The sequence below is a fragment of the Eleginops maclovinus genome, chromosome 1 (assembly GCF_036324505.1).
Source record: "Eleginops maclovinus isolate JMC-PN-2008 ecotype Puerto Natales chromosome 1, JC_Emac_rtc_rv5, whole genome shotgun sequence".
In the NCBI taxonomy this organism is placed as follows: domain Eukaryota; kingdom Metazoa; phylum Chordata; class Actinopteri; order Perciformes; family Eleginopidae; genus Eleginops; species Eleginops maclovinus.
The window spans coordinates 16,905,108-16,918,780 of NC_086349.1; the positions used below are offsets into that span (position 1 = coordinate 16,905,108).

General features: G+C 40.7%; 2 protein-coding genes across 4 annotated transcripts in view; both read left to right on the plus strand.

Moving 5' to 3' along the window:
- The first annotated feature begins 538 nt into the window (after nt 1-538).
- kcnd3 (potassium voltage-gated channel, Shal-related subfamily, member 3) overlaps nt 539-13,673 on the plus strand; it is a 90,044-nt gene continuing 76,909 nt past the window's right edge. For 2 of the 3 annotated variants that reach the window (XM_063890598.1, XM_063890613.1), the window contains exons 1-2: nt 560-834; nt 1,799-2,978. In XM_063890598.1, coding sequence (XP_063746668.1) covers nt 1,876-2,978 — 1,103 coding nt within the window. In that variant the 5' untranslated portion in view covers nt 560-834; nt 1,799-1,875. Of the gene's footprint in view, nt 835-1,798; nt 2,979-13,673 lie in introns of all 3 variants that reach the window. The other variant, XM_063890606.1, reaches the window with a different exon arrangement.
- On the plus strand, nt 6,412-8,988 carry LOC134869170 (general transcription factor II-I repeat domain-containing protein 2A-like). The gene is made up of 2 exons (XM_063890625.1): nt 6,412-7,632; nt 7,901-8,988. The coding sequence occupies exons 1-2, from the start codon at nt 6,760-6,762 to the stop codon at nt 8,873-8,875; spliced, it is 1,848 nt and encodes a 615-aa protein (XP_063746695.1). The 5' UTR covers nt 6,412-6,759; the 3' UTR covers nt 8,876-8,988.

Genomic DNA, 13,673 nt, shown 5'->3' on the forward strand with positions numbered 1-13,673 from the left:
TGTGAAAAAAGAGACAATATTTCCCACACAAATTTAAAGAGAATGAGGAGCCGAAAGGAAATCGGCAATGTTCGCTAACAAGATGACACATATCGACCTCAAAGGTAATCGTAGTTCAAATTTATTTCTGCTGCCCCAGAGTTGCCAAATTACTTAAAGATTTCCAGGATTCTAGTTTCAATGACCCTTGAATTATCAGCTACATTGCTTCTGGGATCTATCCTGTAGTTAACTCAGGTGGCAGTAATTGCCTTTGATAGGTGAAGTTGAAATAATTCATGTTATGCTAAAAACTGTATGAGTTATTAACGACCAAAAACCCTTTCTTTTAATTATCTTTAACTGACGACGAATGGGTACATCGGTTTTTTTTGAGTATACCACTTTCTGCGCATCGGTCTGTTCGAGTTTTCCAAAAAACGCAGATTTGATCCACAGTCTGCCCTGCGCGGAGAGAGTGAAAGAGAAAAAATACAGAGAGAGAGAGAGAGAGGGAGAGAGAGAGGGAGAGCGAGAGCGCTCCTCCTCCTTCGTCTCTTCCCACCACTCATCCCGCAAAAGGCAAGACGGTGTGTACGGCGGAGCCCTCTCATCAAATCTCCTCTCGCATAATGGAAACTGAATTAAAACATCTGTGGTACGTCGGTCTCCGGTACTTTTCCGCTTTCACCTCAGCAGTCGCCTTACGTCGCTCTCCTCTTTGCTAAAATAACTTCTTCTTTCCTGGTTATGTTTTTTTCCCAGACACGCTTTCAGAAAGACCAAACCTGCGATTTGTAACTAAACTGCTCTGGAACAAGGTCGTTTTTCTTTGGATGGATATTTTTTCAGTCGGTGAGTTGTAATCGAAGATTAAGCTGTTGATACCTGCAGCTGTATTAAGTCATCAACCTGTTAGGCACATTTGTTTAGCTTTTTCCGGGTTGAGGGGTAACGTAAAAGCCAAACTGTCATCAAGTGTCGTCAAAAACGCTGTTTAGGATCGACTCCAAGAAACTCATTTCAATCGTGCATCAACTGCTTTCATACATTTAGTAGAAAATCCGTTTTGTAGTTAGAACTCAACAGGTTTTAAATCTCGTGCTGGCATCTCTATGAGGGATACTACAATCTTGAAAATGTGCCTGCTAATATATATTTTAAGCCAAAACAGCATATATATTAAATTTCATTAAATCCAACGTTGTAATATTTGCCATTTCATACATGCAACATCAAGATGACACATGCAAATAGATAACAAGTGCCAAATGTACTGCATACACTCTTTCCCCCACAACAAACTTTACATAAACATAATGCTACCAATCTAGACAATGTTATTTTGCCTTGCTTGCCTTTAGTTTTATTAACTACAAGATGCAGTGAGCTTTTATCCTCAGAAAGCTGCTTCTAAACTGTAATAATACAGTTTCTTAGATCATCAGATAATCTAAAAAATATAGCCTGGAAATAGTTATTAGGACGATGATGCTTAGTGGAAAATGCAACTCATCCTTGTTATCACAAAGGTATGTCAGCTTGAATGTGATATTGAATGTGACTTCCATTAAATGTAGTTGTTGCTGTCTCAGCTTGACTGCCTTTTATGATATAAGTTGCATTGTTTGTGTGTGTCTTCATTGTTACGTCCAATACCTTTTTCTTACCGGCCTCACTAGATCTGTTCTTTAACATCATGTTCCTTTCCCTCACATCTGCAACATCATTTATCTTTTGCTTTTCTCTTAGTTTACTAATCAAAACAGCTCTCCTGTCCTTTCTTGCCATACTAACTCTCTTGCTCTCTTCCCTTTAGATGGTGAATGAGCTGAAGTCAAGCTGGTTGTGAAGGTGCTGGACTTGTTCCCCCCTAAGCCCCAAGCCGGACAAAGCATGGCGGCAGGAGTAGCGGCATGGCTTCCCTTTGCCAGGGCGGCAGCAATCGGCTGGATGCCTGTTGCCAATTTGCCCATGCCAGTCGCCCCCACTGAGAAGAACAAGCGGCAGGATGAGCTCATCATTCTTAATGTCAGTGGACGCCGCTTTGAGACTTGGAGGAACACGCTGGACCGCTATCCAGACACACTTCTGGGGAGCTCAGAGAAGGAGTTCTTCTACAACGAGGAGACCAAAGAGTACTTCTTCGACCGTGACCCTGATGTGTTTCGCAGCGTGCTCAACTTCTACCGCACAGGCAAGCTCCATTATCCACGCTACGAGTGCATATCCTCCTATGATGAGGAGCTGGCTTTCTTTGGCATCATCTCAGAGATCATCGGGGACTGCTGCTACGAAGAGTACAAGGATAGGAAGAGGGAGAATGCAGAACGTCTGATGGATGACCAGGAGGACAACAAGGATGCTAAACTGCCCAATATGACCTTCAGGGAGACCATGTGGAGGGCTTTTGAGAACCCCCACACCTCTACCATGGCTCTGGTCTTCTACTACGTCACTGGCTTCTTCATTGCTGTTTCTGTTATTACCAACGTGGTGGAAACGGTGCCCTGCGGCACGGTCCCCAACCAGAAGGAAGTGCCATGTGGTGAGCGCTACACTGTGGCCTTTTTCTGCATGGACACGGCCTGCGTGATGATCTTTACCGTGGAGTACCTGATGCGCTTGTTTGCTGCCCCGAGTCGCTACCGCTTCATGAGGTCAGTCATGAGCATCATCGATGTGGTGGCCATCTTGCCCTACTACATTGGCCTGGTGATGACTGACAACGAGGACGTGAGTGGCGCTTTCGTGACACTCCGTGTTTTCCGCGTATTCCGCATCTTTAAGTTCTCCCGTCACTCGCAGGGCCTGCGCATCCTGGGCTACACTTTGAAGAGCTGTGCCTCGGAGCTGGGCTTCCTGCTTTTCTCCCTCACTATGGCAATAATTATCTTTGCTACCGTCATGTTCTACGCAGAGAAGGGTTCAAGCTCCAGCAAATTCACCAGCATCCCAGCCTCCTTCTGGTACACCATCGTTACTATGACAACACTCGGGTAAGAGCAAAGCAGACACCTCTTTTATCTTTTGTGGGTGTGTGTAAGTGTGTAAGTGTGCACATGTGTATTGCAGTTGGGTCTGTTATGTGTGAGTAAATGTTGGATTCGACTTGAAATCTGTGTCTGACTGCGTGGCCCAAAAAACTAACTGCCTCCAAAGTCAGCGCCACACTTTTGAAGACGTACCTTATAAACTTTTTTGCATAATGATAACTGACTGCAGAGAAATTGAACTTTTCTGAAGTCAGTGTTTTTGTAGCCGACGGTAATCTTCTAGGGAAAGAGAGGCCATCAGGATATTTCCTCCTGGTAATGGCTGTGCCCTTTACTCGTCACTGACAAGAGGAATAGGGAGACATAAGAGATTGTAGAGGAAAGAGGAACGTTAAAGGAATCTTATTGAAACAAAAACATTGGACAGGAATAGAGATTATACCATTACTTACAGACCTGCTCTCTAATTTCAGGATAAAGAGCCTTCCTTCTCCCTCACTCACTCCTCATGACTGACACTAGTTGCTGGCCTTGGAAATTAAGTCTCTCTAGGTAAAAAGGCTTTGATGCAGAATATCGAAATTCTCTCAATTTTAGTAGTAAAACGAGTGGTTCATATTTGGGGCAAAGATCAAACATCATCATGATTTATAGTTAATCTGTAGCTTAGGTCTGTTGATACATTTTGGTCTTACAGTGTCATTGGTTTGGAGGAGTTTTACAAAAAGAACATCAGGAGCATTTTGATGAATTTATTCCTTTTGATTCCCAACCAGTTTTTCTTCATTTTAATGTCATCATATACTTCAACACGTTGTTTTATTGCAGTGACGGGAACCACACATGCATCATTAGTTTTACACTGCATGCACGCGCACAGAATCACACACACACTCCTGGGTCTGTGATGCAGCACTATTAGGCTTAATGGTAATGTGTTCCATGAGCATCCCCTGTTGTGGATGTGTGAGTCAGACTGCGAGGCTGACAAATTGCAACTTCCTGCTAAATGTCAGACTCATGGAGGCCATAAATGGCTCTGAGCTCATTGCTGTGACATACTTTGCACCCTGTCATTGTGCCCCCCCCCCCCCCATTCACAACCTGCCCAAAAGATCTGGTGTTGAGCAGGTGTTCGATTATGGACTGATTGTTTGCTGTTGAAGGAAAAATAAGCAACTGAATTACGGACAATGGCATGGCATTTTCTGCACTGTTGTTAATTTCGTGAACATGCAGCAACTTGCTTTTCATCTCTCCATGTGACCCTAAAACAGTCTCCTGTTGCGTTTACAGTATGAAAGAGGAAGGTGTGAGTGCTTATCATGTATGTTTTTGGTGTATTAAGGTAGGGGGACAGATGCTGAGCCTTGGCCTCATCAATAAAACAGGGTCCAGAAGTGGGTGTCAGAGTGACTAATGATGTGGCCCTCTGCATCTGCTGACTAATGTAAACCTGTCTGACATACTGGTCTCTGCTCTATGTTTACGTCATAAACACACACAATCTAACCATACACACAGAGAAAGTGCATGTCTTTGTGCATGTTTAAAGACATAAAGCATTGTGTGCACGATAAAAGACATTGTTTGTGATTCTTTCTTGACTTGGTGTAAGCATGTTCTTATCAGGGCTTAGTGATTTCAGATTTGCAAGTAAATCTTTGTTTAAAGTTTTTCTGCCCTTTACTTTTTTAACTTGAATTAAATATCTTGACTGTCTGCTCTGCAGCAATTTATACTCATCCTACTAAAAAAAGATGAAAGGCAGTTAGTTCCCACAGACAATGTTTTCTTGACTCCTTGTCAGCATGTCTAGGTGCCTGAGGGTTTAGGGTTACGCTGTTGAGAGCGTGTTCTGCTTTGTTCTCCTTGTGGATTTACTCATATCATCTGCACTTTAATGTTTAATTTACTGCTACCTTGTGAGCCTAAGCTTAAGGTATTTCTGCTGCACTATGAGAAATACTCTGCTTTGATTTTCCTCAATGTTCAGGTACATTTATTTAAGATTGTGTGTTGTCTACATGCAAAGACGTACTGTATTTCACACAGCAACAAGGGTGCCCTATTTCTGCCTTTTTCAAACGTTTTTTTTTTTTCAACAATAATCCAGACTCGGCTAGAATCCATAATCCCTTTTCAACAACAAAATACCAGGTGGATAGCTTCTGGTGTTGCAGCTCCTCTCTTTGTTTCTGGAAGTGGAAGTTGCTTCAATGGCAGCAGCATGTCAGAAAGGAAGGGAAATGGAGTCACTGCTGAGAGTAGAGGGAGAACATTGAGGAAAGGGGGAAAATAAACACAAGTAGGCATGTAATTATTGCTTCTATCCTATTTGTTTTAATAGCTGCAATACTGAATTGCAGGGGACATATAAATTGGCTTTGTTACAAACAAGAACTCTAAAATCTTCAAAGGCAGACCCTCGAGGCCTTGCTGCTCCTTATGACCAACTGGACAAAAAGAGGTTTAACCACCCATGCAAGTTAGGAAGCCACCAACAAACACTGCCATCCTTAGGGCCTGTGCTCACTCTATTGCAGAGCTGAAAAGCTTAGCCCAAATCCGGCAAATGAGGAGCAGGGAGGCACACAGTCGTGAGGCTTTAGTTAAATCAGAGACATTAAGGCAAAAGGACCTGTGAGGGATTGTGTTCCCTAGGTTGTTTCAAAATTGATTTTGACCTTTTGAGGGATAATAACTTTTAGCATTTGACATATTTGGTTGGTTTGCATTATAAACTGCTGTGTGGCTTGGGAGGAGGACGAGAGGGTTTGTGTTCTTGAGATATATGCAGCAACTACAAAACCTCATCTTTTCATTATTTGTCCATAGATATATATCTTTATCACACTGTGAAAGAGACACAGACAAATAATTAAGGAAACTGTACTTAATAGGTCAGCAGGAGTGGTGGTTTCTTTTGTTCGTATTACCTTTATTCATCATGGTCTGTTTAGAGATGATTTGTTTACACTTAGCACTGAGACCAAATTGCTTCAATGGCTTACATTTTCATGATATAATGTAAGTCTAAATTGTTTTTCACAGTGGAACCACTAAATGCAGTATAAATGCAATGTATTAACATTCAAGAGATTTACTATCTTTACATATTATATTGTTTGCCTCTACCAATGAAACATAGTCAGTCATTTACATCATGTATGGAAAAAGATGTACGTTTTGTAATAACATTATGCTCACTGAATTGCTAATTCAGCACTTTTGATACACGCCTTTACTTGTCTCATAACAAACTTTTATACTGACTGCACCACTTGAGGAACTATTTTTCTCTTCCTAAAGATAATTGTCAAAGCTAATAAATTGTCCTTTTTGTAACCATTTTAACTATAAATCTTGTAGTTAATTTGCCAGGCTGTAAACAATGCAATATAACAAAATGTTGTATACCAGGGGTCACCAACGCGTCGCCCGCGGGCGCCATGGCGCCCTCGAGGACTACTTGAGTCGCCCGCGAAGGCCTGTTCTAAAATAGCCTAGTTCTCACGTGACACACAACTTTATTTTATTCGTTGTTAAACTTTCTATTATTTTTAAATATATTGCATTGCTTGTAAGAAGATAACAATATGCAGTATGCACGCATATAAACATATGCCTACTTATAAAACGTAATTTGTGTAAAATAAAATGCTTCAGATTACGTAGATTGGACCTAGCTGGTCTCCACGACAACCGTTGCGTGGAGACCGAGTCCAGTCAGTGCAGTGAAGCGAAGTCAAGATGAACGGATGATTACAATTTAATCGAAAACATGGCAGAAAAAAGAAAGAGAACGTATTATTTTCACGGTGAATGGGAGCAAGAGTTTTTTTTTACCACTGTAAAAGATGCCTGCGTGTGTCTCATTTGCCGGGCGACTGTGGCGATACCAAAGCGGCACAATGTTGAGAGGCATTTCAAGACCTGTCACGCAAGCTACCATGCTAACTACCCACCGGGCAGCGCACTACGAGTGGAAAAAGTAAGTGAGCTAAAGGCAGGATTGTGCAAGCAACAGTCTTTTTTCACAAGACCAGCTAAAAAATCTCAGAAAGCTACCGAAGCCTCGTTCAGAGCAACAGAACACCTGATAAAGAAGAAGAAGGCATTTACAGATGGAGACCTTTTCAAGGAAACGATGATGATAGTTCTGAACACTGTGCTTAAAGACGAGAAATATGGGAAGGAAGTGCTCTCTTCTGTAGCTGATGTTCAAATGGGGGCAAGCACAATGGTCAGGAGAGTGACAGCAATGTCCGACAACTTGACTGATCAGCTGGACCAGGATCTCAGGGAGTGCAGGTGGTTCAGCATCCAATGTGATGAGTCCATCGACAGCAGCAGCACGGCGCAGCTGATGATGTTTGTTCGGATGGTGTTTCAAGATTTCTCTACAAAAGAGGAACTTCTCACACTACTCCCCCTAAAAACCAGCACAAGGGGGGTTGATATCTACAACGCGGTGAAGGAGTTTTTCAACAACAGAAACATACCACTGGAAAAGCTGGTGTCGATTACCACCGATGGGGCTCCTGCGATGACCGGACGGCATGCAGGGTTCATCGCGCTCTGTAAAAGCGACCCAGCGTTCCCGAAATTCGTACAGTACCACTGCATCATTCACCAGCAGGCCTTATGTGCAAAGGTGCGTTTTCATTTTGTATTTTATTAATTTATGTTATCCTTGTTGTAGGCCTAATATCCTATTTGTAATTATGAGTAGGCCTATTGGGCATATTTTACGCATCTGCTTGTAGACCGGCCCCTACTGCGCTTTTTGGTCGTTAGAGTCAACTTCATAGTTGTGATACGGCGCTATATAAATACATTTTGTTTTGTATTGTATTGTATTGTATTGTATTGTTATTGTTTTTAAGTGCTTTGAGTAAGAGTGATTTTATTTTATTTTTAAGGTGATCGGCTTCGAGCACGTAATGACTCCTGTTGTGAGGATCATAAACAGCATCCGTTCCAAAGCTAAACAACACCGAAGTTTCAAGGTGATGTTGGCGGAGCTGTCGGCTGAATATGGGGACCTGCTTCTCCACACGGACATCCGATGGCTCAGCAGAGGACGGATTCTGCTCCGGTTTTTGTCGCTGTTGAGGGAGATCAAAGATTTTATGAAATCTAGAGACGAAGACACATCGCTGCTGGAGGACGTTGCGTGGCTACTAGACCTGGCATTTCTGACGGACATTACTGGAAAACTGAACAATCTGAACTGTGCGCTGCAAGGCAAAGGTAAGACTGTTGCCGACATGATCAGTGCTTTAAATGCGTTTAAAGCACAGATGAGCATTTTCTCTGCGCATTTACAGAGAAAAAAGGTGCTGCACTTCCCCTCTTTGCAGATGGTGCTGAACGACAATACCTCTGCGTCTGAGATTTTTGGCAACGCTGCCGAAAAATACACTCAAGTCATAAACAGGGTTGGGCAAGAGTTTGAGAATAGGTTTTGTGACATTGATAAACTTGAGCCATGTGTGTCGTTCGTTTCGAATCCATTTATAAACGTGGACACAACGTCCATTGCTGAGCAACTAAGTGCAATGTTCAGCTTGGATGCTGGGCAGGTGGAAATAGAAATAGTGACACTGCAGAATGACATTCGCCTCAAAGCCCACCAGGCTGCAGCAAACTTTTGGGGCCTTGTTGATACTGAAAAGTACAGTGGTCTGTGCACAGCAGCAATGAAGGTTGCCAGTCTGTTTGGGTCTACCTATCTTTGTGAATCAGCCTTTTCTGACATGAATTTCATAAAAAACGAACACAGAACACGGCTCACTGATGCACATCTGCAAGACTCACTCAGACTTGCAGTGTCAAATTACAGCCCAGATTACGAGGCCCTGGTTGCCAGCATGCAATGCCAGGCTTCCCATTAAAACTTATGAAAGATTGTGATGGATTAAATAGGCCTATAAATACTTTTGTTTAATGTTATGTTGTTCTGTTTGATGGTGATTACAGTGAAATAGAAATAAAGTGCTGATTTTGATATTTGTCTGTTTCCTTCCTTTTTAAGCCATTATTGATAATTAGGCCTATTGTGCAAATTTGTTAAAATGAGCAGTGTCCTCAAACAGGTGAATATAACTAATTAGTTTTACTATTAATAATAACATACAATTAAAGGTAAACCGCGCAAATTTGAAGCGTACCAAATTGGTAGCCCTTCACATTAATCGGTACCCAAGAAGTAGCCCTCAGTTCAAAAAAGGTTGGTGACCCCTGTTGTATACAGTTAATAGTATAATCATTTGAACCATAAAAAACACCTAGTTCCGATGCTACAATAAAAAGCACTGCAGTCAACATACCCAGACATACAGTACACACTGCTGTCTAGTTCATCTCTATTCAGTTTAGCATTTTGCAGACTCATCAAGCTGTTCCAATTGATGAAGTATTGATGAGGGTTGTAGTGTTTGATTGTTGTAATCATTAGCATAGCCATGCCATAGTATGATTAATGCCCCTATGAAAGGCCAGCTTCTTTTCATGACTGCTCCTCTGAGATCAATGCACTGCTCCCTGTCTCCCAGACAACCACACAAGACCTTTCACGTACACTGACGGTGCCGTGGTCCAGGTATTACTTGTGCACAATGTGTGTGTATGTGTGGACATCTTTGTCTTTGTGTGTTTCCACCCTCTTTTACAACTCATTGTCACTAAGATGTATAGAGCATTTATCCTGGAGTCAACAGCTTCTGAGCAACGATGATCAATTCAGATGAGCGAATATTGATTTGTGCAGGAGAGAAATAGGGCTGCCATTGTTAGTGCTACTAATTAGATTGTGTGAGGAGGGTATGAGTCAAAGATAGCACCTACATGTGATGTAACTGACCCCTTATCTTGGATTTTTGAGAGTGGTAAAGGAGATACTGTGTTCATGGTAATTTAAGTCTAGGTCTGTTTGCAATCTTGCCTTTTTAAGGGTCATGATTGGCAGTAAGGTGACCTGCAGTCGCAGCAATTGAAACATATTTGTAATAATGACTGAGGATGAGGTCAGACACCCATACATTACTATGCAGTGTGGATTATTAATGACTATGTTATTGCTACTGTATTTGCAACATGTAGGATATTGGAGATGAGCTCATTATGCTTTTTGGTTATTTAAAAACCATGTACTGAAATATAAGTTCACTTTTCCCATTTGTTTATCATCACTTGACTGCGGAAACCCTTTGGATGGTAGAAGAAACATTTGTAATGCTCACGTTTTCACACAAGTCCTTAGAGACAGATCTTCACACCTTGCTGTGACTTTGTGCAACACCTTTCTAATGACTTGGGCTCTGATATAATTTTTTTATTTGTGACCATGTGGATATAAAAAAATGGAAAACTGAAGCAATATTTGAGGAGAAACCGAAAGTCACTTATATTTAAGAGTAACCTACCCACCCACGATCTACTCAGACGTCTGCTGTTGCTCAACTCATCATGGGCAATAACTATGTTCAGGGTATGTAAAGAAGTGTCTAGGCTAACACATTTGGAAAAGAATCTGAGTGAGTGAGTGAGTTCTGACTGAATGCCCCTGTGTATAGTCACAGCACTCCAGTGCAACTCTTAACAAAATGATTTTTTTCTTTCCCTTGAATATTCCTTATTCCTTCATTAAATCAAGATACATTTTTAATGAATATAGTAAGAGCTGTTATCATGGGTTTTGAGTGGATTGACTCATGGGGTTGATATAAGAATATATTCCAGGCAACAATACAGTTACAGACACTCTAATGAAGAGCAACTTACAGTACTCGTCTTCATTCATTATTCAGACACTATCAATTGGAGTTAAGGCAGACAGTGATAAGCTGACCATAAGTGCTTGAGGTACTAAAGACTTCTACAATGTGTGCTGAAATAATCATATTTAATTCAAAAGCACATAGAAGCCAGTCATTCTTCACAGCTAAGTAATTTCCCTTCTGTAGAAAATGCACAAATAAGATGTCACTGTTACTTCTACTTATGACATAATGTGAACCAAGCATAGAGCAGACCCTTACCACTAGCTCTCCATCTCAACTTGATATTCATATATAGAGATCCAATGTGGTTAAGAAGAAAACACACATCTATACCAGCAAAAAGGTTTCCAACAAAAGGCCAGTGTCAATGTGAAGATACTGATCACATGAAGAGTTGGAAATGGGGCATAGAACATGCTAAGAAAACGCATACGATTCTAAACCTAACCACCCTAAAGGACAAACAGGTCATTGTTCTATAACTTGAACATTTTTCGTTACCAACCAATAACTGTGATAACCAGTAACCAATCCAAACCTTTTTGTTTGTCTTCCTTTTGTTATATGCAACATAAATCAAGGGATCTGCCAATAAAAACTATGGTACAATAGGCATTTGGCAGGAATCCAGCCAAGTCTGCAACTCTAAATAACAGTTGGACTGGAAAGGCTTTGTAACTTAATGTTAATATATCAGGACTTGTCATGAATTATGGATGCATTTCTTCTCCACACTGACAGTGGTGGGTGGAACAGAACATTGCGAAATTACAGAAATCCAAAGTCATAATAAATTGTGAACTAAATAAGATTTGTTTACTCTACTCAAAATAAAAAGGCCCAAATTATATAAATATATGTATATACACACACACATATTGTTGTCCCCTCTCTCTGGCTGTAGTGAAACCATTGTGCATTCAAAAGCTTCTGTAACGTCTACGATAACCTTTGGCCTCACGATGGTTACTATACATCACTGACCTCTAGCTGAACTAATACAGCAATTCATTGTAATGAAGATATACAAGCACATACACATAGAAAAAAATCATGTATATAAAAAAGCCAATAACCTTGACCTCCGAGCTGTTACTTTCCTTCAGTTTTCTTTCAAAATGATACTGTATTCTCCCTTTCAGAGTAAAGAGACATTAGGGCGATATTGTGCTCTGTGATGCTGCATCCTACTGACCACTCTTCCCCTTTCTTGTATGTGGTGCGGCTCTTAGGATGGCAACGTAGCTCAGAAAAGTTCATTTTCAGACTGTTGCAGACATTTTGTTTTACCTGATAATGAATCCTATTGTTAATAACAATGGGAAAACAAATATATGCATCTTAAACACATGTTATGTAATGCTAATATCGGTGGGCAATACAGATACAAATCTTCCAGTAGATTAGATAGAAGTGAGATTTACTAAGTGTTTTAAGTCAGTATATATTTTCTGGAAGTGCAGTGAAGAATCCTTTAACAGATAACATGATTTGTTGTTCTGTTTTGTCAAGCTAAAACACAGATATGCTTCTCAAGCTAATATACAGATAAGTGACGTATTGGATCAATACAGATCTGTGTGTAAGATGCGTTTTTTTCACCATTGCATTCATTTTAGAATATCATAATTTTCTTCTTTTGCCATCTTCAATATGTTGATGAATTACACATTACAGACACAAAGGGGCTGCATGATCTAGACTTTCATTGCTCTTTTTCTTTGACATTTTATCCTGTTTCTCTTCACAGCTTTTTTCTTGGCTGTTTCTTAACTCATTTGTTCCCACTAGCTGCATGTGTATATTTCTAAGTTCAAGTATTGTTCAATGTGTTTGTGTCTCACTGCAAAGACATATGTTTGAATGCTTATTACGTAATGTTCTGTAACTCAGTGTACCTTTCTCAAGTAATTATGTTCCCTCACATTTAGTTTCATTTCCGTTGCTGCTTAATTGTGACTATGTAGAGGTTGGTATAAAGGCAGAGAAATCACTAAAGTAATTTTCCAGGTCTGCAGTTTCTAGGTTCACAGCAAAAACTCCCCAGTATTCTCATTTTTTTGCTGTACCATACTCAAAGCGAAAACATTTCCAAGTTTGGGATGAATAAAGTATTTCTGATTCTGAAAGCTAATTTAGTATAACACAAATGACACAAGTCCAAAGCCTATTGTAGTTAAAGTCAGTCAAAAACATTACATTTTATCAACAATAGTTTAATAAAAATTATATTTTATAAATTATTTGAAATGTTTTAAGGGGAACATGAATGTTTGGTCCAAATTGCATGGCAAGCTCCCAAAGCTCTGTCAAGATACTGTATTTCATTCAAAACCAGAGATGTTATTCTCATGATGGTGGTTGAGGAAACGTCAGTACATAATGTCATGACAATCCATCGCACTGAAATGAAGCACTGGACCGACAGATAGACTGACATTGTCCTCCACATTTTTGATATTGCCAACAGGTTGAATGGTTGGTCGTATTTCGGTTTTGTAGCACTACCATAATATTTATCACTTCTTCATTACAGATTCTGAATGTTAATTTCTAAGCAGTTAGGAATTTATCCAAGAACCTCAAAGGTTAGCAGCAACTTCCATAACCCCTAAATAAGGAATGACTCAGACCCATAGACTGTATAAATAATGGACGTAGTATCAGTGACGTTACCATAGGGTTGTGAAGAGCCGTAATGAAGCTCAAAGTGGGCGACTCCCACCGTCGACATTTTCTCAGTCCACCTCTCGCCCGCTCCCAGCTAATCCAAATATGGACATAGGGTTGCACCTGAAGCAGGCGTGGCTACTGAAACACGCCCATCCACCTCGAAGCTACCAAGCTAGCGAAGGCTTCCAAGCTAGGCTACATGCTAATGCGTGTTGCTACTCACGGCGCTATCCCGCTA